The following is a 24,781-nucleotide window of genomic DNA, read 5'->3' as shown; positions in this document are numbered from 1 at the left end:
CAAGTCTATGCCCCTTCTACCGATGCGAAAGAAGCTGAAGTCGATCAACTTTATGAAGGCGGCCTAGAAGACTGCCTAGAACTAAACCCTAAAAAAGATGTTCTATTCATCATCAGGGATTGGAATGTGACAGTAGGAAGTCACGATATACCTGGAGTAACAGGCAAGTTTGGCCTTGGAGAATAAAATGAGTCAGGGCAAAGGCTAACTGAATTCTGCCAAGACAATGCACTAGCCATAGCAAATACTCTTTTTTAACAACAGAAGAGACAACTTTACACATGGACATCACCAAATGGTTAATACCAAAGTCAAATTGATTACATTCTTTGTAATGCAAAAACAAGACCTGGAGCTGACTGTGGCTCAGATCATCAGCTCCTCATAGCAAAATTCAGGCTTAAACTAAAGAAAATTGGGAAAAACACAATGCCAGTCAGATATGATTTAAATCCTGTATGAATTCACAGTAGAGGTAACGAATAGATAAGGGACTGTTTCAAGGGACTAGATCTAGATAACAATGTGCCTGAAGAACTATGGACAGAGGCCCATAATATTATATAGGAGGCAGTGAACAAAACCATCCCAAAGAAAAAGAAAAACAAGAAGGCATAGTGGTTATCTGAGGAGGCTTTACAAATAGTGGAAGAATGAAGAGAAGCAAAAAGCAAGGGAAAGAGGGAAAGGTACATCCAATTAAATGCAGAGTTAAAAAGAATAGCTAGAAGAGAAAAGAAGGCCTTCGTCAATGAACAGTGTTTAATAATAGAAGAAAACAACAAAGGGGGAAAGACTAGAAATATCTTCAGGAAAACTGGAAATATCAAGGTAGCATTCTACCCAAAGATGGGCACAATAAAGGATAAAAATGGGAGAGACATAGCAGATGCTGAAGAGATCAAGAAGAAATGGGAAGAATACATGGAAGAACTGTATAAAAAAGATCTTAATGAACTGGATTACTGCAATGATGTGGTTAGTCACTCAGAGTCAGACATTCTAGAGTGTGAAGTCAAGTGGGCCTTAAGAAGCACTGTTAACAAAGCTAGTGGATACGATGAAGTTCCAGCAGAACTATTGAAATCCCTAAAGGACGATGTTATCAAGGTGTTGCATTCATTAGGTGAGCAAATCTGGAAGACCCAGCAGTGGCCGACAGGACTGGGAAAGGTCAATCCTTATCCCAATTCCCAAGAAGGATAGTACCAAAGGATGTGCTAGCCATTGGGCAATTCCACTCATCTCCCATGATAGTAAGATCATGCTTAAAATCTTGCATGCTAGGCTCTAGCATTATGCAAACCAAGAACTTCCAGATGTCCACGCTGGGTTTAGAAGAAGAAGAGGAACTAGAGATCAGATTGCCAACATTCACTGGATTATAGAGAACGCAAGGGAATTTCAGAAAAACATCTATCTCTGTTTCATCAATTACACTAAAACCTTTGACTGTGTGGATCATGACGAATTGTGGAAAACTCTTAGAGAGATGAGAATACCAGACCATCTTACCTGTCTCCTGAGAAACCTGTATGTGGGTCAAGAAGCAACAGTTAGAACCCTGTATGGAACAACTGATTGGTTCAAGGTCGAGAAAGGAGTACGACAGGGCTGTCTGCTGTCACCCCGTTTGTTTAACCTATGTGCTGAGCACATCATTAGAAACGCCAGGGTTGATGAGTTACAAGCTGAAATCAAGATAGGTGGGAGAGGCGTCAGCAACCTCAGATATGCGGATGATACCACTCTAAGGGCAGAAAGTGAAGAGGAACTAAAGAACCTCTTGGTGAGGGAGAAGGAGGAGAGTGAAAGAGCCAGCTTAAGAATAAATATTAAAAAAAGCTAAGATCGTGGCATCTGGCCCCATTACCACATGGCAAATAGAAGGGGAAAATGGTGGAAGTAGTGACAGATTTCCTTTTCTTGGGCTCCAAAATCACTGTGGACGGTGACTGCAGCCATGAAATCAGGAGACAGTTGCTTCTTGGTAGGAAAGTGATGACAAACCTAGACAGTGTGTTGAAAAGCAGAGACATTACTCTGCTGACAAAAGTCCGTGTGGTCAAGGGTGTGGTCTTCCCAGTGGTCACATATGGTTCTGAGAGCCAGACTGTAAAGAAAGCAGAACACTGATGCCTTTTAACTGTTGTGCTTTAGAAGACTCCCGAAAGTCCCTTGGGTGGCAAGGAAATATAACCAGTCAGTCTTATGGGAGATTAACCCCAAATATTCACTGGAAGGACTGATGCTGAAGCTGAAGCTCCAGTATTTTGGTCTTCTGAGGCGAACAGACAACTCATTGGAAAAGTCTCTGATTCTGGGAAAGACTGAAGGCAGAAGGAGAAGAAAGTGGCAGAGGATGAGATGGCTGGACGGCATCACCGATGCAGTGAACATGAACTTGGGCAAACTCTGGGAGATCGTGAGGGACAGGGAGGCCTGGCGTGCTGCAGTCCACAGGGTCGCAAGAATCCGACACGACTGGGCGACTGAACAAAAGCAACAGTTTTATAAATGTTTTGAATGCTTACTCGAGAAGCCATCTGGACTGGAATTTTCTTTTACATATTAATTAAAATTTTTTAAGAGATCAATTCAGTTCAGTCACTCAGTCGTGTCTGACTCTTTGCGACCCTATGGACTACAGCATGCCAGGCCTCCCTGTCCATCACCAACTCCTGAAGTTTACTCAAACCCATGTCCATTGAGTCAGTGATGCCATCCAGCATCCAGCCATCTCATCCTCTGTTGTCCCCTTCTTCTCCTGCCTTCAATCTTTACCAGCATCAGGGTCTTTACAAATGAGTCAGTTCTTCGGATCAGGTGGTTAAAGTATTGGAGTTTCAGCTTCAGCATCAGTCCTTCCAATGAATATTCAGGACTGATTTCCCTTACGATGGACTGGTTGGATCTTCTTGCAGTCCAAGGGCCTCTCAAGAGTCTTTTCCAACACCACAGTTCAAAAGCATCAATTCTTCAGCGCTCAGCTTTCTTTATAGTCCAACTCGCACATCCATACATGACCACTGGAAAAACCATAGCCTTGACTAGATGGACCCTGGTTGGCAAAGTAATGTCTCTGCTTTTTAGTATGCTGTCTAGGTGGGTCATAACTTTTCTTCCAAGGAGCAAGCGTCTTTTAATTTCATGGCTGCAGTCACCATCTGCAGTGATTTTAGAGCCCAAGAAGAGGGAATCTGTCACTGTTTCTACTGTTTCCCCACCTATTTGCCAGGAAGTGATGGAACCGGATGCCATGATCTTAGTTTTCTGAATGTTGAGTTTTAATCCAACTTTTTCACTCTTCTCTTTCACTTTCATCAACAGGCTCTTTTGTTCTTCTTCACTTTGTGCCATAAGGGTAGTGCCATCTGCATATCTGAGGTTATTGACATTTCTCCCGGCAATCTTGATCCCACCTTGTGCTTCATCCAGCCCAGCATTTCATATGATGTACTCTGTATATTAGTTAATTAAGCAGGGTGACAATATACAGCCTTGACATACTCCTTTCCCTATGTGGAACCAGTCTGTTGTTCCATGTCCAGTTCTAACTGTGACTTTTTGACCTGCATAAAGATTTCTCAGGAGGCAGGTCAGGTGGTCTGGTATTTCCATCTCTTTCAGAGTTTTCCACAGTTTGTTGTGATCCACACAGTCAAAGGCTTTGGCATATTCAAAAAAGCAGAAATAGATGTTTTTTTGGAACTCTCTTGTTTTTTCAGTGATCCAGCGATGTTGGTAATTTGATCTCTGGTTCCTCTGCCTTTTCTAAATCCAGCTTGAACATCTGGAAGTTCACAATTCATGTACTGTTGAAGCCTGGCTTGGAGAATTTTGAGCATTACTTTACTAGTGTGTGAGATGAGTGCAATTGTGTGGTAGTTTGAACATTCTCTGTCATTGCCTTTCTTTGGGATTGGAATGAAAACTGCCCTTTTCCAGTCCTGTGGCCACTGCTGAGTTTTCAAAATCTGCTGGCATATTGCATGCAGCACTTTCACAGCATCATCTTTTAGGATTTGATGTAGCTCAACTGGAATTCCATCACCTCCTCTAGCTTTGTTAGTAGTGATGCTTCCTAAGTCCCACTTGACTTCGCATTCCAGGATGTCTGACTCTAGGTGAGTGATCACACCATTTTGGTTATCTGGGTCATGAAAATCTTTTTTGTATAGTTCTTCTGTGTAAGAGATACACAGCTATTAAGATTATTTTTTGTTGAATGAGCTTTGTCTTTTTCAAGGAATTTGTCAATTTCATTCAAGTTATGAATCTTTGCATAAAGTTATTTATAATATTTCCATATGATCCCTTTTTAATGTCTGTAGATTCTACAGTGATGTCACCCTTTTCATTTCTAATGTTGGAAATTTGTTCCTTTTTTTGGTTGATCATTATGACTAGAAGTTTACCAATTTTGTTGATCCTTTCAAAGAATCAGTTGATTTCATTGATTTCCTCTAATATTTCTCTGTTTTCAATTCATTGTTTTCTTTTCTTACCTTTGTTATACATCCTTGCTTCTGCTTTCTGTGGGTTCAGCTTTCTCACATTTTTCTAATTTTTTAAGATGAAAGAATTCATGATTGATTTGAGACATTTTTTTTTCCTTATAGACCAGCTTTCCTATAGCATCATTGCTTTTGCTATGTTCCATCCATTTTAAAATGTAAGTTGTTTTTAGGTTTTTCAACTCAGATTGTCTTCTAATTGTGTGTGTATATAATTATGGGCGTGTGTTATATAATTGCCAAATATTTGGGGATATTTCAATTATGTTTCTAGATATGAATTCCAATCTCATTCCCTGTGGTCACAGAATGTATTTTCAAGCATTATAGCCTTAAAAATTGTGGAGATTTCTTTTATGACACTTAAATGTTGTGTATTTTGATAAGTGTCTCATGTGCATTTGAAATATATCTGCCTTTGTTTAGTACCATGTGCCATTAATATACCAAGTTGATGTATGAGTTTTGTTTCAGTGTTTTTGTATCACTACTGATTATCTGTTTACTTTTTCTATCAATTATTAAGAGGGAAATGTTGAAGTTGGATGTCTATATATTGTCTTTTTCTACTGCCTATTTGTATATTTTTAAACTCTTTTCATTAGATACTACACACATATATAGGGTTACTTACTTTTTTTCTTGATGCTTTAAGTCCTTTATCCTTATGTAAAAGGACATCCCTGATTGTCCCTGAATATCTTTGCTTTAAGTTTATTATCTGATATTTGCATGACTATTCCAGCTTTTGGTTAGTGTTTGTGTGGCATGTCTTTTTGCAACCATTTACTTCAGTTTATATAATCCCCTGGATAGAGGAGCCTGGCAGGCTACAGTTCATAGGGTAGCAAAGACTCAAACACGACTCAAGTGTCTTAGCACACAGCACATATATATTTTTACCTTTAAAGAGGGTTTCTTACAGATAACATAGGTCTTGGTTTTTTTTTTTTTTTTTATATCCACCTTGACAATGTCTGTCTTTAAATTAGATGATCATTTCTACATACATTTGCTGTAATTCTTGACTGCATTGGATTTAAAGCTACCATCTTCTTGGTTGTTTTCAATATTTCCCATCTGCCCTTGTGTTTTGATTCCTGATAGCAGTTTTTTTGTTACATTTTTTAAGTGACTGCTCTGAAACCTATCATACACATTTTTAAATTATTTTATTGCAATATAGTTGATTTACAATGTTGTGATGGTACACATTTTTAACCTATAAAAATATATTTTTAGATAATGCATCATATATAGTGTATGAGCATTACAATAATATAGTCTGATTTCTTCCCGTTTTTGTGCATCATATATTTTACTTCTACATATTTTCTGAATTCCACATTATACTGTTGCTTATAAGTATTATTTTTTTCTGTTTTGAACTTTATATACATTTAAACACTAATTTTTATGCTTTTAAATAGACATTGAAATTTTTTTCCTATCACAGTTTTTCATTTCAATGGTCTATTTCATTTATAGCTATAGGGCTTCCCTGTAGCTCAGTCGGTAAAGAATCTGCCTGCAATGCTGGAGACCTGGGTTTAATTCCTGAATCGGGAAGATCCCATGGAGAAGGAAATGGCAAGCCATTCCAGTGTTCTTGCCTGGAGAATCCTGTGGACACATTTATAGCTATACTACTTTACTTGTTCTATCATTGATAGATAGATGGGTTAATTCCAGTTTTAGACAGTAACAACAGTTCTATGATGAACATTGTTATATATGTCTCCAGGTATATATGTGCAAAAAATTCTCTAGAGCGTATTCCTCGGAGTATAATTGCTAGGCCATCTATTCATATCTTCAACTTTATTAGATTTTGCTGAACTGTTTCCCACAGTGGTTTTACCAATTTACACTCTTGCTGGCAATGTAGAATTCCTTTTACTCAGTATCTTTGCTGTTACTGTATATTGTTAGAGTTTAAAATGTCTTCAGTGTAGGAGATGATTGGCAGTGTTACGCTGGTGCTGGAGATAAAATCAGTAACAACCACCACCAACACCTCTGTCTTTTAAGCTAAGTGTACATTCTAGTGTTGCTTCTTTTTTTTGTATTGTTTTCTGTTGGAGAGTTCTTTTCGAACTCAAGTGCCAAGTTTTTTCATCTGTTTCACGGCAGCATTTACTTAGTGTTTAGTCTATTTAATAAATCTTGCTACTTTTCTCTCATTTTTCCCTAGTTATTTGTATTGACACTGCCAGTTTCTTTCTTTGTGTCTCTTTTAAGCGCTAGTCAATTAAAGTCAATTTAAAGCGCTACCCAATGGCTCAATGGTAGAGAATCTGCCAGTGATGCAGGAGATGCAGGAGACACAAGTTCGATCCCTAGTTGGGTAAGATCCCATCGAGGATGAAATGGCAACCCATTCCAGTATTCCTGCCTGAAAAATCTCATGGACAGTGGAGCTGGTGGGCTACAGTCCGAAGGGTTGCAAAGAGTCAGACACGACTGAGCGACTGAGCATGCATGCAGTAATTAAATGAGTTTTCTTAGAACAGTTATTGGTAAGAAGATTCTGTGGTAGAAGAGGGTGTGGGAGGAGTTCCCGGTTTGCTGACTTTTTACAATACAAAGACTTCTATTTGTTTTCCTACCATACAGTCTTCTTGCAAACAAGCTAGTCATGTGATTCTTTTTGTATGAAATCTAGCAATTCCGCTTGCCTCTGAATTCCAATGAAAATGGCCTTGTAGGGTTGTTATTGTTGGTGTTTTTATTGGTTCATTCAATTTTCTCCTTTGCTTTTAAATTATTTCCAGGAGTAGAGGAAGAAGGTGCTCACTGGCTTAGCCATGCTGACACCAAAAATCTCCACTGACTTTTTTAACTTATCTTTTTCCAATTGCAGCTATAAAAAGTTGATGTCTCTGAAAATAGCTGATACTGACAAAAGACCGAAGATCAGTTTAAAATTTGGTACAAAAGGTATATTTTATTTTCATATGTCTGCTGTTAAAAACCGTGTAAAAACTTTGCCTCTCTGTGTAAAGTGTCATGCCATTAACAGCCTTATGTCTATCTGTGTCTGTCATTCATGGGCTTGGGTTTATACTAACAAGCATCACTTGGTATAGGCTGGAGTTCACTGACAGAAATATCAGGTGTATGAGTGTCACGTGACCTCGCCTGTACAGCGAGGTAGTGCATAAATGTGGCTGTACAGATTGAGCTTCATCTGATCTTCCTTACCAACCTCTTCTTCTTTGCTGCATTCCCTGTTAGAAGGGTGAAATGGAAAGAATGAACATTTTGGGTGCCCCCTCTTCAGGAGTGTGCTAGCAAATGCCAGCTGCTCAGCAGTTGGAGACCTTAAGGTCTCCTGGCCCCGGGGAGTGTAGTCTGGTGGTATTCCTTCTTGCTTGGGGGTGTCCCTGATTCCAGCCAGCGTCTCATTTGGCATCCCAGAGAAAGCTTCTTGAGTCATCTGCTTTGTAACCTTGCTTGCCTCCACAGTTTATGTCAAGTATATCAAGCAAGAATCTTTAAAAATCTTTAAAGATTTTATAAAAAATCTTTTGAAACACACACTCATTAAGGATAAAATAATAAAGCTACATTTTATGATAAATACTTTATTAGTTTAAAAATATACCATCATATACCAAATTCTTATTACTTTCTAATTCATCTCAGTCTGCTTTCATCCTTTGGAGGTGCCACTAAACCAGATAAAATAGTTCAGTCTCATATGCCTTATTCCATTTCATTGATGAAACACCTACTTAGTCATTAGTTTATTTTTTGAGAAGATAAGAGTAAGAGGTTCATTAGATTGGTGTGTCTCAAAGTTTAATATATGTTTGAATTATCTGTGATTTTGTTAAATTGTAGGTGCTGTAGGTGCCAATTCAGTAACTCTGGGGTAAGACCTAAGATTCTGTATTTCTAGCCGGCTCCCATGTGGAAGTTGCTGTTGCTGGTCAATGGACTATACTTTGAGGAGCAAGCCATTAAATCACTTTACGTTTAATATAGTTCTGCATTTTCTGATAAGGTAGCCACTAGCCATATGTGGCTATTTAAACTCGTTAAAATTAGATAAAGTTTCAAACTCAGTTCCTATGTCAGACAGGCAGCATTTCCATTCTCAGTGGATAGTGGACAGCAGAAATTTAAAATATTTTCATCACAGAAAGTTTTATGAACAATGCTGATTAAGGTAAAATGTAATTGCCTAAATAAAGTATAATTAAACACTGGCAGTTACCATTCTTGACAGTCTTCAAAATATTCAAAGGCCTAATACTTTCATGCCATTTGGTGGACACAGATCATTTATTTGAACAAAATCCTGAATGGTTGAAAGGCTTCTATGGTGATGGGTTTTTGTGATTTCTTTTGCTTAGAGCATACTGTTTTTGTTTTGACTTTTTGACAGCTAGACAGATAGCAGCATGCTTATTGAGCACTGGCTGTGGCAAAGCTCTGTACTGTATACTTCATTCTTTTGGAATAGTGCCTGTCCTACATGAACTTAGGATGTAATACCTGAACCCACATAGAAAAAGAGCATTAATGTGGAATCTTTTGACTTCTCAAAATTCATTTTCAGATGAAATGCCTATCTTCAAACTTGATTATAATTATTTCTATCATCTGCTTCATATAATTATTGTTTCTGGTACTGACATTGTTCGTCAAATATTTGATGAGGCTCTGCCACCCCCTCTTTTGAGAAAAGAGCTTCTTATACACAAGAATGTACTGGAACCCTACTACAACCATCTTTGGACCAATCACCCTCTGGGTGGAGCATGGCATCTGCTTTATCCCCCAAACAAGGAGCTACCACAGTCCAGACAGTTTGACTTATACCTCCTATTAGCTCTCATAAAACATCTGAATGTGTTCCCTGCACCCAAAAAAGGCTGGAATATGGAACCACCACCTTCTGACCTCTCTAAGTCTGCAGACATCCTGAGGTTGTGCAAATACAGGGATATCCTCCTCAGTGAGATTTTGATGAATGGTCTCACTGAGCCACAGTTCACTTCAATTTGGAAAAAAGTTTCAGATATTCTTCTGCGCCTTGGGATGAAAAAAGAAGATATTGACAAAGTGAAGGAGAACCCCATTGAAAATATCTCCCTTGATTACCATCAACTGTCCCTCTACCTAGGCATACCAGTACCAGAGATCATCCAGAGGATGTTATCCTGCTATCAACAAGGTACAAAATAGTTATTTACCTAAACTAGTAAACCTTCACTGAGTGTCTGCTATGTGTCAGACATACTGCTAAGGCCAGGAGATTCAGTGAGCTCACATTCTTGAGAGAATAGACTCATCAAGACATTAATAGTAATTACAGTGCTAGAAATGTTTTCAAAATACCATGGGAAGTTATAGTCTAAGAGAATCCAAAAAGGCTTTCCGGAGAATGTAATATCTTAAATGTAAAAGTTAGCCAAGTGAAGAAGATGGAGAAGGATGTTTCAGAAGGAAACAAGAACAAAGGTATAGAAACATAGAAATATAATTCAAGGAACAAAAAGTTTGGCAATACTGAGTTTAACGTAGGGGAGAGTTCATAGAATAAATTCAAGAGGATTTCTTTTGCCACGCTGAGGAGTTTGTGTTTTCATAAAGGAATTGTTGAAGATTTTTAAGTAGAGGAGTTTTATCACTTCTACAAAATTAAGGATGCCTAAAACCTTGAAATACAGGTACTGCGTGTTTCAAGAATGCTCTTTTAAATACCATAAGTGCATGTTTCACCTTTCTATCAGAACTGTGACTTTTAGTTTAGAAGTTTAGCTCTCCATTGGTCATAAGTAATTTTAAAAATCAGATAACATTGTCCGTTATGGGAAAGACCTCAGAGCACCTTCCCACATTCCAGGATGGCTTCTCAGCTGTCATGGAAGGTGAAAGTGAAGGTGTGTCAGCATCCCTGACACCCTCACTGTGCTATTCTGGCTGAATTTTCCTGGTCCCAAGTTATTAGTCATACTACCTGGTGAGCAACTGATGATTACGCTGGTGCTGTTTAAACATACAACTTTCCAAGTCTAGTAATTGTTGACCTGGTCCAGATTTTCCTCAGAGATAATTGCTAGACCCCCATCCCAGTCCTTTAGCTAAGGCTCTGGATACCATTGTGTTTTCCTGCTTAACCTTTAAGAGCTGTCCTTGAACATGAAAGAAGTGAATGCTGAGTTTGATGATACAAGAAAGTCAGGCAAGAACCCTTGACTTGTAAATTAACTTATAAATTAGAGGCTTTTCTTTTTTGCATTTACTCTGTTAAAATTTTAAATAACAAAAACTCATGAGAATAAAGGTAATATTTGGGAAAGAGCTTTGAGCAATAAATTCAAGGCATTTCATTTCTCACTCTGGAAGTCTGAAGAGCTTACTGGTCATGTCTCTTTAATAGAAGCTTTCCTAGAATCTTACGATTCTCCCCTAGTAGTCACTACAGTTGTAGTTTTCCTTTGTGTATCTGATTAATATCCATTGTCCCCACTAATCTCTATGAAGGTTATCTTTTTTATTCACCTTTCAAACTCGAGAGCCTAATACAGTCTCATATATTATAGGTGCTTAATAAATATTAATGGGTAAGGAGGGGGGATGCTTATCAGGATTTTGCTTTAAAAAAGGCTCAAACTTACAATGGAGATTTGCTTCATAGTTATATATTATTACTTCATGACCTTAGACTGTCAATTATAAGAATTTGCTTCTTGGATTAAAGTACTGGTGTTCTAGACATTATTATGAACTATTTTTTCTTAACTTTTCTTTCTCTAATCATGGATTAGATAAGCTTTATGTTATAACATAAGATTTATGTTTTAATCTAAAAATTATACTTTGTTTAAACTGGATTCATGAGTGAGGTTGGTTATTTTTAATTGTAATATTTATTGGTGCAATATAAAAAACTTTTCTGGTTCTTCTTATTCTCAGTCTGATATTTGTTGGTTGCATTTGCAATTATACATCTAAAATTTTTCTTTATGTATCATAGGAATTGCTCTACAGTCAATAACAGGCAGTCAACGTAAGTATGTTTAAAAACCAAATGCCTAAGTGACCTTTCAACCCTGTGTAGCTAAGGGGCACCTGTAGATTTTTACTTGGTCAAATAAACTGTATGATACACTGTGTTTACTATAAGTTTGGGAAATTATATGATCAAATCCCTACTGATCAGCTGAATCTAGTATGAGCCTTTTTACTCTGCCTTCCTCTTAGTACATGCGCCCTGGGTTTACCCTAACAGGGTGTTTTAGCTTTTGACACAAAGGACACGTCGTCAGGCAGAAGTGCCTGCTTGCTTGCCCTGCCTGACCATTCATGCTACCTGTTAGCTTATGTCGCTTTTATCTGGCTGACTACCCATTGTTCAGCTGTATCCTTTTTTGCCAGGTTATGAGATGCTAATTATTTGATTTTCATTTATGTACTGTTGGTTTTTTAAATGTAATTCAAATTCTGCAACTAAAATTATACTTAAGAAAGGAGCACCATGGCTTTTGTTTGAACCAATTGTGAGCAGTCAAATGAAGTCTGCAGGTGTAGAGATTGAATCTCTGGAGCACAATCAAGGAGCCTGGTGTCAAGGAAGAAGTTACATAGTAGGGGGCTGATACCCTTTAACAACCTTTGGTTATGAAAAAGAAGGAAAAAAGGGAAAAAATAAATCAAACTTTTCCTTCTTTTCTTTATGTTTCATATTTATGCCCTAAAATAATACTAGTTGCAGTGTTAACAGGGTCAATGTCAGGATACTCAAAAGCTTATATTTAGGGTTGACTTGAATTCTAGATTATCTAATATCTATAGTCTGCTTAAGATAAAAGTAAAATATCTTAGCACTGTGTTCACCCTGATTGGTTTCAGGCTAGTATATGTACCTATTATTATTTGGTCATTGATAAATGGACATTTTATTTTCATTTAGTACTTGAACAGAGTAAGATGTCTTCTATTTTTATTCCTGGGATGGTGTTATGGGCAGAGTAAATGTATTTAAAATAGTGATAAAGCTAAAATTATGTGCATCCAGATTTTGAGTGTTTTGGTTTTAATATTTAGGTATTGAAGTAGAAGAGTTACAAAATGAAGAAGAAGAACTCAGTCCACCTCTTATGGAGTACAATATAAATGTGAAATCAATCCCTGAAATACAGTTAGCAGAAATGAATAAAGATGTGGCATCGATACCCAGTGAATCTTCAACAGAATCTATTAAAGATCTCCAGGAAGTATAAGCTCTCATTAATATTTGAATTAGAAGAACTTAATCAAGGCTTTTAGTTTGTTACATGTGCTGTTCTTAAAGCATCCCAGATAGTCTTAGTTTGTATTATCGTACTGTTTATACAGAGCTTGAGTTGGAATGACTCTTTTCCCAGTACTTTCTTCTACAATCTTCCCTGCCTTAATCATGTATTTGTGACAGCATTTATTGAACACTTATTATGTGCCAGGCTCTTTGCTAGATTTCTGAACATGTTTCTTCATCCTAAGTGGTGGAAGGTTAGCAGAAAGTAGAAGAAAGCATAGTAGGGAATAGAAGGAGAGAGAAAGGAAGAGAAAACAGGGATATTTCAATACTGTTTACACAGAGGTAGAATTAAAGTCATCCAGGATGTACTTTTTTTACAGATAAGTGGTAGCAGTTAATACGTGGTCACTGAATTCTTTCTAGGCTTAGTTTTCCATCTTATGGACCTGAATATGTTGATTTTTTTTAAGGTGCCTTCTTCCTTTGTTAGTCATACATGCGCACAGACACACACATACCTTTGTTAGTCATATGTGCACATGTGCAAGTGAAGACCTCTGCGCTCTTTTCAGTAGCCTGCTCACTAATGTTATATGTTGTTCCTTTACACATCAGCGATTTCTCAAGCAGAAAACTGAGGTTGAAATTAAAATGAAACTAATGTTCCATAGAATAAAGAGGAAACTATGATCTATTTTAGATGATAAAATTCTGAGTGGTTAGAGGAAATATATTTTGCAAAATAATCTATTGTACAGTTTGAATTGCATATTAAATAGATGTATTTCTTACCTATCAGGTTAAGAGTAAGTCAAAGAAAAAGAAAAAGACCAAGAATAAAAAGGTAAGAGGCGTTATAATGGAGGAGTGTCTGATTATGAACAGTTTGGTCTGATACATGGTTTTACTGTTGTTTAGTTGCCAAGTTGTGTCCAACTCTTTGCGACCCCATGGACTGTAGCCTGCCAGGCTCCTCTGTCCATGGGATTTCCCAGGCAATAATACTGGAGTGGGTTGCCGTTTCCTTCTCTAGGGGATCTTCCCAACCCAGGGATCAAACTCGCATCTCCTACATTGGCAGGCAGATTCTTTACCACTGAGTCACCAGGGAAGCCTGGTTTTACTGTTAATAGTTAGAACTTAAAATTAGCCCAAGTGACAAGTAGCACAGATGACTTACAAATGTTCATAGCTTATTGAGAAGTGTATATATGTTAGATTCTGAAAGTGATTTAAATTTACAATATGCCCTACTTTACTTTCCTAAATCATAATATATACATTTAAATACATAAGTAAAGAAACTGAATTAATCACTTTGAAATTTAATTAATTTCTGCATACCACTCTCATTTTAAAAATACCTACTCTGTTTTAAAAACAGCTTCTTTTCATATTTCTACAGATAAGTTCACAAGCATTTTTTAAAACCTAAGAAATCTTGATTTTCTCCTTTGTATCTAAGACTCTGCCAACAATGCAATAATGTACTAAAATGGTGCAAAGCTAAAAAGCTTCTTTTATGCCTCTTCCTGTTGTCTGAGAGTTGTAAAATCAGCAAGTTATGGTCTATAACAGTTTTAGCAAGAAGTCTCTTAATAGGTTGAAAAATTACGATAGAAAGTCAAGAGTATTTTTTATTGGCTTAATTTTTTAAAATCAAGACCGTATTAATAATTTTAGAGCAAGTTTTTGGTTCAGAGCAAAGTTGAGAAAAAGTTACAGAGATCTCCCATGTACTTTCTGACCCCAAACATGCATACAGCCTCTTCAACCACAACCCCAGCCTAGTGTTGACATTTGTTACAACTGGTAGGCCGCATCCATATATCATAGTTACCCAGAGTCCACACTTTACATTTTGGTTCACTCTGTACATTTCTGTGGATTTGGACTCAAGGTGATTTTTTTATTAAGCATATAGCTAATCACTATGCTATGCAAGCTTTATTGTGAAAAATGTTATTTCTGGCTTGAAACATATATTTAAAGTCTGGGTTAAATTATAAACTGAGTGGAAGTATTTGCCCAACTGCAAAATTTGATTTTTAAATTTGATTTTCAGCATGTCTACCTAACAATATTCAAAGTGCTAAAAACACCTATCAGGGATTCTCTGGATGAAGATGACAAAAAGTATAATTTATGTAGCAAATAGAGGGGATAATAAGATAACTTCTAACTAGTATGTATAGTAGTAAATTGTAAATAACTCTCGAGAGTTAATTAGTTCTTTCTTTCTTCCTAATTTTATTCCCTACTCAGAGAAACTGATGTTAGAAGTAGAAAAGGAAGGTAAAGCAGATGGCATTGAGGGAAAAAATACGGCAGGAAATAAACTTTTCAAAGTGGGTGTCCTCTCTAAAGGGGAGTCGCTGAGATGCTTGTAAGACAGGATGATACATAAAGTTGGCATGAAGTTATCCTGGAAGGAGCTTAAAAGGAATTTTAGAAATACAGGTATCTCCTGCTTTCTGAAGTTCACTTTATACCACTTTGTTTTTATGAAAGACGCGCATTAATATCTGCTTATGCTAGCCAAAAGAAATCTGAAGGGGAGTTCTGCTTATACAAAAAAAGTTACAGGCTTGCTTCGTTTTATTGCACTCTGCTTCATTGTACTTTGCAGACACTGAATTTTTCACAAACTGAAGGTTTGTGGCAGCTCTGCACCAAACAGATCTAGTGGCACCGTTTTCCCAGTGGCATTTACTCACTTTGTTTCTGTGTTGCATTTTGGTAATTCTCACAATATTTCAAACTTTTAAATTATTATTATTTTGTTATTGTGATCTGTGATCAGTTATCTTTTTTTTAGGTATAGTTGATTTACAGTATTATATTATTTTGGGGTACACAACATAGTGATTCAAAATTTTTATTGGTTATACTCCATTCAAAGTTATTATAAAATATTGGCTACATTCCCTGTGCTATATAATATATCCTTGTAGTTTATTTTACACACAGTAGTTTGTATATCTTAACCCTCTCTTCCTATGATGTCCCTCCTCGCTTCCCTATCCCTATTGGTAACAACTAGTTTATCCAGTATATATCTGCATCTGTTTCTATTTTGTTATTTTTATTCATTTGTTTTACCTTTTAAATTCCATATATAAGTGATAACATACAGTATTTGCCTTTCTCTGACTTTTTTCACTAATCCTACTACTCTCTAGATACATCCATGTTGTCGCAAATGTAAAATTTCTTCTTTCTGGCTGAATAGTATTCCGTTGTGTATATATACCATAGCTTCTTTATCCATTCATCTGTTGATGGACATTTAGGTTGCTTCCGTATCCTGGCTACCATAAATAATGCTTCTGTGAACATTGGGGTGCATGTATAGTTTCAGATGCACATTCTCATTTTCCTTTCCTGTATGCTCAGGAGTGGAGCGGCTGTATCCTGTGGTCACTGTACTGCTGGTTTCCTGAGGAAGCTCTGTCCTGTTTTCCGTAGTGGCCACACCAGCTTCCATCCCCACCAGTGATGTGCAGTGTTCTTTCTCTCCACTTCCTTGCTGACATGTATTTGTGGTCGTCTTGATCATAGCCATTTTGCTACATGTGGGATGATCTCCTTATAGTTTTGATTTGCATTTCTTTGATGATTAGCGGTGTTGAGCATCTTTTCATGTGCCTTTTGGCCACCTGTATATCTTCTTTAGAAAAATGTCTGTTCGGGTCTTCTGCCCATTATTTACTGAGCTACCAGGGAAGCCTAGTCTTCTGCCCATTGTTTAGTCGGGTTGTTTGGGTTTGTTTGTTTGTTTTTTAATATTGAACTGTATGAACCGTTTGTTTTGGATATTAGCCCCTTTTTAGTCATATTGTTTGCACATATTTTCTCCCATTCAGTAGCTTATCTTCTCATTTTGGTCAGTGGTTTCCTTTGCTCTGCGAAAGTTTTTAAATTTAATTAGGTCCCATTTGTTTACTTCTGCTTTTCTTTCCCATGCTTTACGAGACAGTTCCAAAAAATTAGTGTTGCAATTTATGTCAAAAAGTGTTCTGCCTGAATGTTCCTCTAGGGGTTTTATAGTTTCTGGTCCTACATTTAGGTCTTTAACCATTTTTAGTTTATTTTTACGTATAATATGAGACACTATTCTAATTTCAGCCTTTTCCATGTAGCTGTTCAGTTTTTTCCTGCGTCACTTCCTGAAGAGACTGTCTTTTCCCCATTGCATATTCTTGTCTCCTTTGTCATAGATTAATTGACCATAAGTGTGTGAGTTTATTCCTGAGTGGCTCTTGGCTCTGTTCCTTTGATCACATGACTGTTTTTGTGCCAGGACCATATTCTTTTGATTACTGTAGCTTTGTAGTACAGGTTGGAATCAGGGAGCATGATACCTCTAGCTCTCTTTTTCTTTCTCAGGATTGCTTTGACTATTAAGGTCTTTGAATTTCCTTACAAATTTTATAATTATTTGTTTTAGTTCTGTGAAAAATACTTTTGGTATTTTGATACGGATTGCATTGAATCTGTAGATTGCTTTGGGTAGTGTGGCTGTTTTAACAGTATTAATTTTTCCAATTAGCAAACATGGAATATCTGCCCCTCACTTTAATTTATCCAGTTTTTTTCATTAGCATTATAGTTTTTCAACTACAGGGCTTTTACCTCCTTGTATTTATTCCTAGGTATTTTATTCTTTTTGATGCAGTGGTAAATGGGATTGTTTTCTTACTTTCTCTCTGATATTTCCTTGTTAGTGTAAAGAAATGTAACAAATTTCTGTATATTAATTTTGTATCCTGTGACTTCACTGAATTCATTGATGAGCTCTACTAGCTTTTTAGTGGCATTTTAGGGTTTTCTATGTATAGTTTCATATCACCTGCAAACAGTAACAGTTTTTACTTCTTCCCTTCCAATTTGGGTTCTTTTTAATTCTTTTTCTTGTCCATGGCTAGGACTTCCAATATTGTGTTGAATAAAGTGGGTGTCATTGTTTTGTTCTTGATCTTGGAGGAAATGCTTTCAGCTTTTCACCATTGAGTATGATGATAGCTGTAGACTTTTTATATATGGCCTTTATTATGTTGAGGTATGTTCCCTCTGTACCCACTTTGTGGAGAAATTTTATCATAGACAGATATTAAATTTTGTCAAAAGCTTTCTCTGCATCTATTGAGATGACCATATGATTTTTGTTCTTCAGTCATTGTGGTATATTACATTGAGTAACTTGTAAATATTGAACCATCTTTGCATCCCTGGGATAAATCCCACTTGAAGTAATCAGTGAGCTTTGATGTTGCTATTGCAGTTGTTTTGGGATGGTACAAATCTTGCCCATATATGATGGTGACCTTAAAAGATAAATGTGTGTATTCCGACTTCTCTACCAATCAGGGCTCCCCTGGTGGCTCCGCTGGGAAAGAATCCACCTGCATTGTGGGAGACCTGGGTTCAGTCCCTGGTAGGGACGGTCCCCTGGAGAAGGGAAGAGCTACCCACTCCAGTATTCTGGCCTGGAGAATTGCATGGACTGTACAGTCCATGGGGTCACAAAGAGTCGGACATGACTGAGCGACTTTCACTCACCAGCCAGCTGTTCCCTCATCTCTGTCCCTTTCCTTGGGTTTTCCTGTTCCCTGAGATGCAACAGTTGTTGAAATAGAGCAATTAATAACCCTGCAATAGCCTCTAAGTGTTCTGATGAAAAGAAGAGTTGCAGGTCTCTCACTGCAAATCAAAAGCTAGAAATTATTAAGCTTAGTGAGGAGGTTATATTGAAAGCTGTGATAGGCTGAAAGCTAGGCCTCTTGTGCCAAACACTTAGCCAAGTTGTAAATGCAAAGGAAAAGTACTTGAAGGAGATTAGAAGTGCTACTCCAGTGAACACAGGAATGATAAGAAAGTGAAACAGCCTTATTGCTGATATAGAGAAAATTCTGGTGTTCTGGATAGAATATTATATCAGCCACAACATTCCCTTAAACTGAAGCCCAATCTAGAGGAAGGCACTTCAGTTCTGTAAAAGCTGAGAGAGGTGAGGAAACTGCAGAAGGAAAGTTTGGAGCTAGCAGAGGTTGGTTCAAGGAAAGAAGCCATCTCTATAACGTCAGATTATAAGATGAAGCAGCAAGTGCTGATGCAGAAGCTGCAGAAAGTTATCCAGAAGACCTCACTAATATAACTGATGTAGGTGACTATACTAAACAACAGATTTTCAATGTAGTCAAAACAGCCTTCTATTGGAAGAAGATGCCATCTAGGACTTTCACAGCTAGGGAAGAAAAATAATACCTGTCTTCAAAACTCCAGGACACAGGCTGACTCTCTTGTTGGGGGCTAATGTAGCTAGTAATTTTAAGTAAAAGCCAGTGCTCATTTACCATTCTGAAAATCCTAGCAAAAAGAATTATGCTAAATCAACTCTGTCCCCTAGAAATGGAACAACATATCCTGGATGACAGCACATCTCTTTACAACATGGTTTACTAAATATTTTAAGCCTACTCTAGAGACCTACTGCTTAGAAGGAAAGATTTCTTTCAAAATATTACTGCTCATGGGCAGTATATCTGGTCACCCAGGAGCTCTGATGGAAGTCTACAGTGATATTGATGTTGTTTTCATGCCTGCTAACACAGCATCCATTCTGCAGCCTGTGGATGAAGGAGTCGTTTCAACTTTCAAGTCTTATTATTCAAGAAATACATTTTGAGAGGCTTCAGTTGCCATAAATAGTGATTCCTTTGATGAATTTGGGAAAAGTCATTTGAAAACCTCTGGAAGGATTCACCTTTCCAGATGCCATTAAAAATGTTAATAATTCATGGAAAGAGGTAAAAATATCAACATTAACAGGAGTTTGGAAGAAGCTGATTCCAGCCCTCATATGACACTGATGGATTTAAGACTTCAGTTGAGGAAGTAATTGCAGATGTGGTGAAAATAGCAAGAGAACTAGAAATAGAAGTTGAGCTTGAAGATGTGACTGAATTGCTACAATCTCATGATAAAACTTTAATGGGTGAAGAGTTGCTTCTTACAGATGAGCAAAGAAAGTAGTTTCCTGAGATGAAATCTACTCCTGATGATATTTCTGTAAATACTGTTGAAATGACAACAAAGGATTAGAAGATGACATAAACTTAACTGCAGGGTTTGAGAGGACTGACTCCGGTTTTGAAAGAAGATCTAAAACAGCATTGTATGCCACAGAGAAATCAGTTGTGAAAGAAAGAGTCGATCAATGTGACAAAGTTTGTTGTTGTCTTATTTTAAGAAATTAGCACAGTCATTGCACTTTTAGCAACTGTCACCCAATTAGTCAGCAGCCATCAACATCAAGGCAAGACCATCTACCACAGAAAAGATTGCAGTATGCTGAAAACCTAGATGATGGTTAGCATTTTTACAATAAAGTATTTTAAAATTAAATTATACACATTCTTTTTTTAAGATGTAATGTTATTATCACACACTTACTTGCCTGCAATATAGTATAAACATAATTTTTATATGTACCAGGAAATCCAAAAATTTGTGTGACTTGCTTTATTGCAATATTCACCTTATTGAGGTTGTCTGGAACCAAACCTTCATTACACCTAAGGTATGCCTGTAATTATTTCTTCAGTTTGTATAGTTCCTTTTGGAGAAGGAAATGGCAACCCACTCCAGTGTTCTTGCCTGGAGAATCCCATGGACAGAGGGGCCTGGTGGGCTGCTGTCTTTGGGATTGCAAAGAGTCGGACACAACTAAACAACTAACGCATACCATTTCAACTTTGGAAAGGTTTCATAGGAATGATGTACTTTTGGGTAGCTGGGGAACTTATTATACTAGATGTGTTCATTATGAACAACCAGAGCTCTTTTCAATTCAGTTATTGAGGTACACTCAAGGCAGGTGTTGATAATTCTAAATTGTAGAATCAAATTGGCACTGGACATTGATCAGACGGTGAAATGCAAAAATCCTCTTGGTATGCAGACAATAAAGTAAAACAAACTAGTAAGTTTATCATAGAATTTGTGGGGAAAGAGACCAGAATTTTTTTTTAAACAAGAGATGATAGTAGAAATTATTACTGTAATTTACATGACGGTAATTGATACTCTTAGTAGAAGAGTGACATATAGAGTAATTAATATGTTGTGTCATTGATATTACCTTTATTTAATAGGTTGCCTTTATAGTTTTAACTTAATGAAAATAAAATTTAGGGCTATTTAACGTTTCCTCCCAATTGTGATCTCCCTAGCATTTTTTTTTTCCTGTAAGATTCTTAGTATATCAGTCTGCTTTCTCTTTACATGTAGATTTTTCAAGAACGCTTGTAATTAGTGTCAGATTTCATAAATAAGAATTACATATACCCTGTCTTAAGATATAGCAATAGGTACAAACTCAGCCTCAGCACTCATTTCCATTATCTGAATCAGTGATTTTTGTGTGCGTGTGTTTCATGACTCAGTGGTTAGATAACAAAATCGATTTGGTAGGCCACGGCTATAATTTTAGAAAAGGAAAAGAGTTAGCATGAATAAAGAATTCTAGAGTTCCTCATGCGTTGTTTTAGTTTAGGCTGCTATAGCAAACTACCATAGATTGGATAGCTTAAACAAGATTTTTGTTTTCACAGTTCTGGAGGCTGAGAAATTCAAGATCAAGGTGCTAGCCAATTCAGTGTCTGGTGGAGGCCCTCTTCTTACTTGCAGACAGCTACCTTTTTGCTGTATTATCACATGTTAAAGAAAGAAGTGAGCATGCACAAGCAAGCAAGCTAGCTCTCTGGTCTCTTCTTATAATGGCACTGATCCTGTCATGAAGGCTCCACATGATCTAAACCTAATTACCTCCCCATCGCCATATGTCTGTCCAATTACCATCACATTGATGGGCTTCAATGGAAGAATTTCGGAGGCACACAAGCATGTAGTCTGTAACACACATAATGAGTAAAGTTTGTTTCATGGAACTTCTATTTCAGTTTTATGCTTGTGTATAAAAATAGCTGTGTAAGTGCATTTAAGTCATAGTGTAAAGTATATTTATTTTGGTTGTGGTCAGAAAGCTTGGTGGTGATGGTGATGTAGTCACTAAGTTGTGTCCAAGCCTTGTGACCCCATGGACTGTAGCCTGCCGGGCTCCTCTATCCATGACATTTCCCAGGCAAGAATACTAGAGTGGGGTGCCGTGCCCTTCTTCAGCGGGTCGGCCCAACCCAGGGATCAAACCCACGTCTCCTGCATTGCAGGCATGTTCTTTACGTTTGAGCCACCAAGGATCCCCCCAAAACTTGAGAAATGTCTAAATTCCGTTAGATCACTGTACCGTACCAACATACTTAATACATAATACTAATTCTTGATGTTACTTTTCAGAATAAGGAATCAAAAGAAGAGCAAGTGTAAGTATTTATTTCATTTTAAAGTTTTTCTTAGTCCTTTCAAGTGTGCTTTACCAGTATGACACAGCCTTGCTTTGGTGCATAGTCTCAGAATATGGCAATATTCTCAAGAGAAGAAAAGACAGTTTTTTAATCTTAATAAGTTGTCGGGTTTTTTATTGAAAATGGCAGTTAAATTATCACTTGTTTTGGGAGAATAGAATCTCTTACCATTTTTCTGTGTGGCTACTCAAGAGTCATCCCATGCTCACTTCTTCTAAGATGTTTTGTTGCTTTTTTTATAATCCCAGTTGTTAACTGTGAATTTTGAACCTTTACTGGACACCTTTTAATGTCTAAAGATAATTGTGAGCTATAATCTCCAGCAACATGATCAATGACAGTGTAATTGAGGAAGGAAATAGGGGAGACATTCCATGAAGAGATCATTATACCCACCAAAAGTTTTGTTAACTGAAAAGTAGTAGCTCTAGAGAACTCTCTGTAAGGACATACTTATCTTTAAAATGGTAACAAGAACATACTTTGTTAGCTTTAAAGCATCTTGTAGTTGATATTTTCTCATTGATAATGGACATGATCCACTTGGTACATTAATAGTTTATCATCCAAGATGGGTTTTCACTTTCTCTGTCAACAAGTTGAGCCACTAAACTGATAGTTGTGTGTGTGTGTGTCTTTTCAAGGTTATATCTGTTGTTGTTGTTCAATCACTGAGTCTTGTCCGACTCTTTGTGACCCCGTGGACTGCAGCACACCGGGCTTCCCTGTCCTTCACTGTCTCCCAGAGTTTGCTCAAATTCATAACCATTGAGTTGGTGAGGGTATCCAACCATGTCATCCTCTGCTGCCCTTTTCTCCTTTTGCCTTTAATCTTTCCCAGCATCTGGGCCTTTGCCAATGAGTTGGCTCTTCACATCAAGTGGGCCCAAGTATTGGAGCTTCCACTTCAGCATCAGTCCTTCCAAAGAACATTCAGAGTTGATTTTCTTTAGGTTTGATTGATTTGATCTTCTTGAAGTCCAAGGGACCATCAATAGTCTTCCTCAGCAATGCGGTTTGAAAACATCAATTCTTCAGCACTCAGCCTTCTTTATGGTCCTAGTCTCACATACTTATATGACTACTGGAAAAACCACAGCTTTGACTATACAGACCTTTTTCGGCAAATTCATGTCTCTGCTTTCTAATATGCTGTCTAGGGTTGTCATAGCTTTCTTTCCAAGGAGCGAACATCTTTTAATTTAATGCCTGCACTCACTGTACCATCTGCAGTGATTTTTGAGCCCAAGAAAATAATGTTTGTCACTGCTTTCACTTTCCTCCCTTCTATTTGCCATGAAGTGATGTAACCAGATGCAATGATCTTACTTTTTTGAATGTTGAGTTTTAAGCTAGCTTTTTCACTCTTCTCTTTCACCCTCATCAAGAGGCTCTTTAGTTCCTCTCACTTTCTGCCATTAGGGTGGTATCATCTGCATATCTGAGGTCACTGGTATTTCTCCTGGCAATCTTGATTCCAGGTAATCATTCACCCAGCCTGGCATTTCACATGCTATACTCTGCACATAAGTTAAATAAGCAGGGTGACAATATACAGCCTTGACGTACTCCTTTCCCAATTTTGAATCAGTCAGTTGTTCCATGTCCAGTTCTAACTTAATTCTTGGCATACAGGTTTCTCAGGAGACAGGAAAGGTGGTCTGATATTCCCATCTCTTTAAGAATTTTCCATAGCTGTTGTGATCCATACAGTCAAAGACGTTAGCGTCATGAATGAAGCAGAAGTAAATGTTTTTCTTCAACTCCCTTGCTTTCTCCATGATCCAATAATCTGGCCCCTCTGCCCGTTTGGAATCCAGCTTGTGCATCTGGTAGTTCCCGGTTCACACACCGCTGAAGCCTAGCTTGAAGGATTGTGAGCATAACCTTGCTGGTGTGTGGAGTGAGCACACCTGTGCGCTAATTTGAGCACTCTTTGGCGTTGCCCTTCTTTGGGACCGGAATGAAGACTTAACCTTTTCCAGTCCTCTGGCCACTACTAAGCTTTCCAAATTTGCTAACATACCAAGTGTAGCATTTTAACAGCATCATCTTTTAGGATTTTAAATAGCTCAGCTGAAATTATGTCACCTCCACTGGCTTTGTTCCTAGTAATGCTTCCTAAAGCCCACTTGATTTCACACTCCTAGATGTCTGGCTCTAGGTGAGTGACCATACCATCATGGTTATCTGGGTCATTAAGACCTTTTTTGTGTAGTTTTTCTGTGTATTCTTGCCACCATCTCTTAATCTCTTCTGCTTCTGTTAGATCTTTATCATTTCTATCCTTTATCATGTCCATCCTTACATGAAAATTTCCCTTAATATCCAATTTTCTTGACGAGATATCTAGGCTTTCCCATTATATAGTTTTCCTCCATTTCTTTGCATTGTTCATTTAAGAAGGCCTTCTTACCTCTCTTTGCTATTCTCTGGAACTCTGCAGTTGAGTCTATCTTTCCCTATCTCCCTTGCCTTTTACTTCTCTTCTTTCCTCAGCAGTTTGGAAAGCCTCCTCAGACAACACTTTGTCTTCTTGCATATCTTTTTCTTTGGGGTGGTTTGGTCATGGCCTCCGGTAGTGT

At 37.5% G+C, this 24,781-nt stretch overlaps 1 protein-coding gene across 9 annotated transcripts in view; it reads left to right on the top strand.

Annotated features, from left to right (window-relative positions):
- Window positions 1–24,781, top strand: part of DZIP3 (DAZ interacting zinc finger protein 3) — a 114,599-nt gene that overhangs the window by 60,429 nt on the left and 29,389 nt on the right. For 6 of the 9 annotated variants that reach the window (XR_010660221.1, XR_010660223.1, XR_010660222.1 and 3 more), the window contains 6 exons: window positions 7,381–7,457; window positions 9,085–9,702; window positions 11,509–11,541; window positions 12,579–12,748; window positions 13,571–13,615; window positions 22,129–22,154. Coding sequence is in view for 1 of the 9 variants with exons in the window: in XM_065913838.1 (XP_065769910.1) it covers window positions 7,381–7,457; window positions 9,085–9,702; window positions 11,509–11,541; window positions 12,579–12,748; window positions 13,571–13,615; window positions 22,129–22,154 (969 nt within the window). In the remaining 8 variants the exon portion in view is untranslated. The remainder of the gene's footprint in view (window positions 1–7,380; window positions 7,458–9,084; window positions 9,703–11,508; window positions 11,542–12,578; window positions 12,749–13,570; window positions 13,616–22,128; window positions 22,155–24,781) is intronic. The other 3 variants (XR_010660225.1, XR_010660224.1, XR_010660226.1) reach the window with 3 other exon arrangements.

Source organism: Muntiacus reevesi, chromosome 21, assembly GCF_963930625.1.
Source record: "Muntiacus reevesi chromosome 21, mMunRee1.1, whole genome shotgun sequence".
In the NCBI taxonomy this organism is placed as follows: domain Eukaryota; kingdom Metazoa; phylum Chordata; class Mammalia; order Artiodactyla; family Cervidae; genus Muntiacus; species Muntiacus reevesi.
The sequence above is the reverse complement of the archived record's forward strand: the minus strand, read 5'-3'. Positions and strand labels throughout refer to the sequence as shown.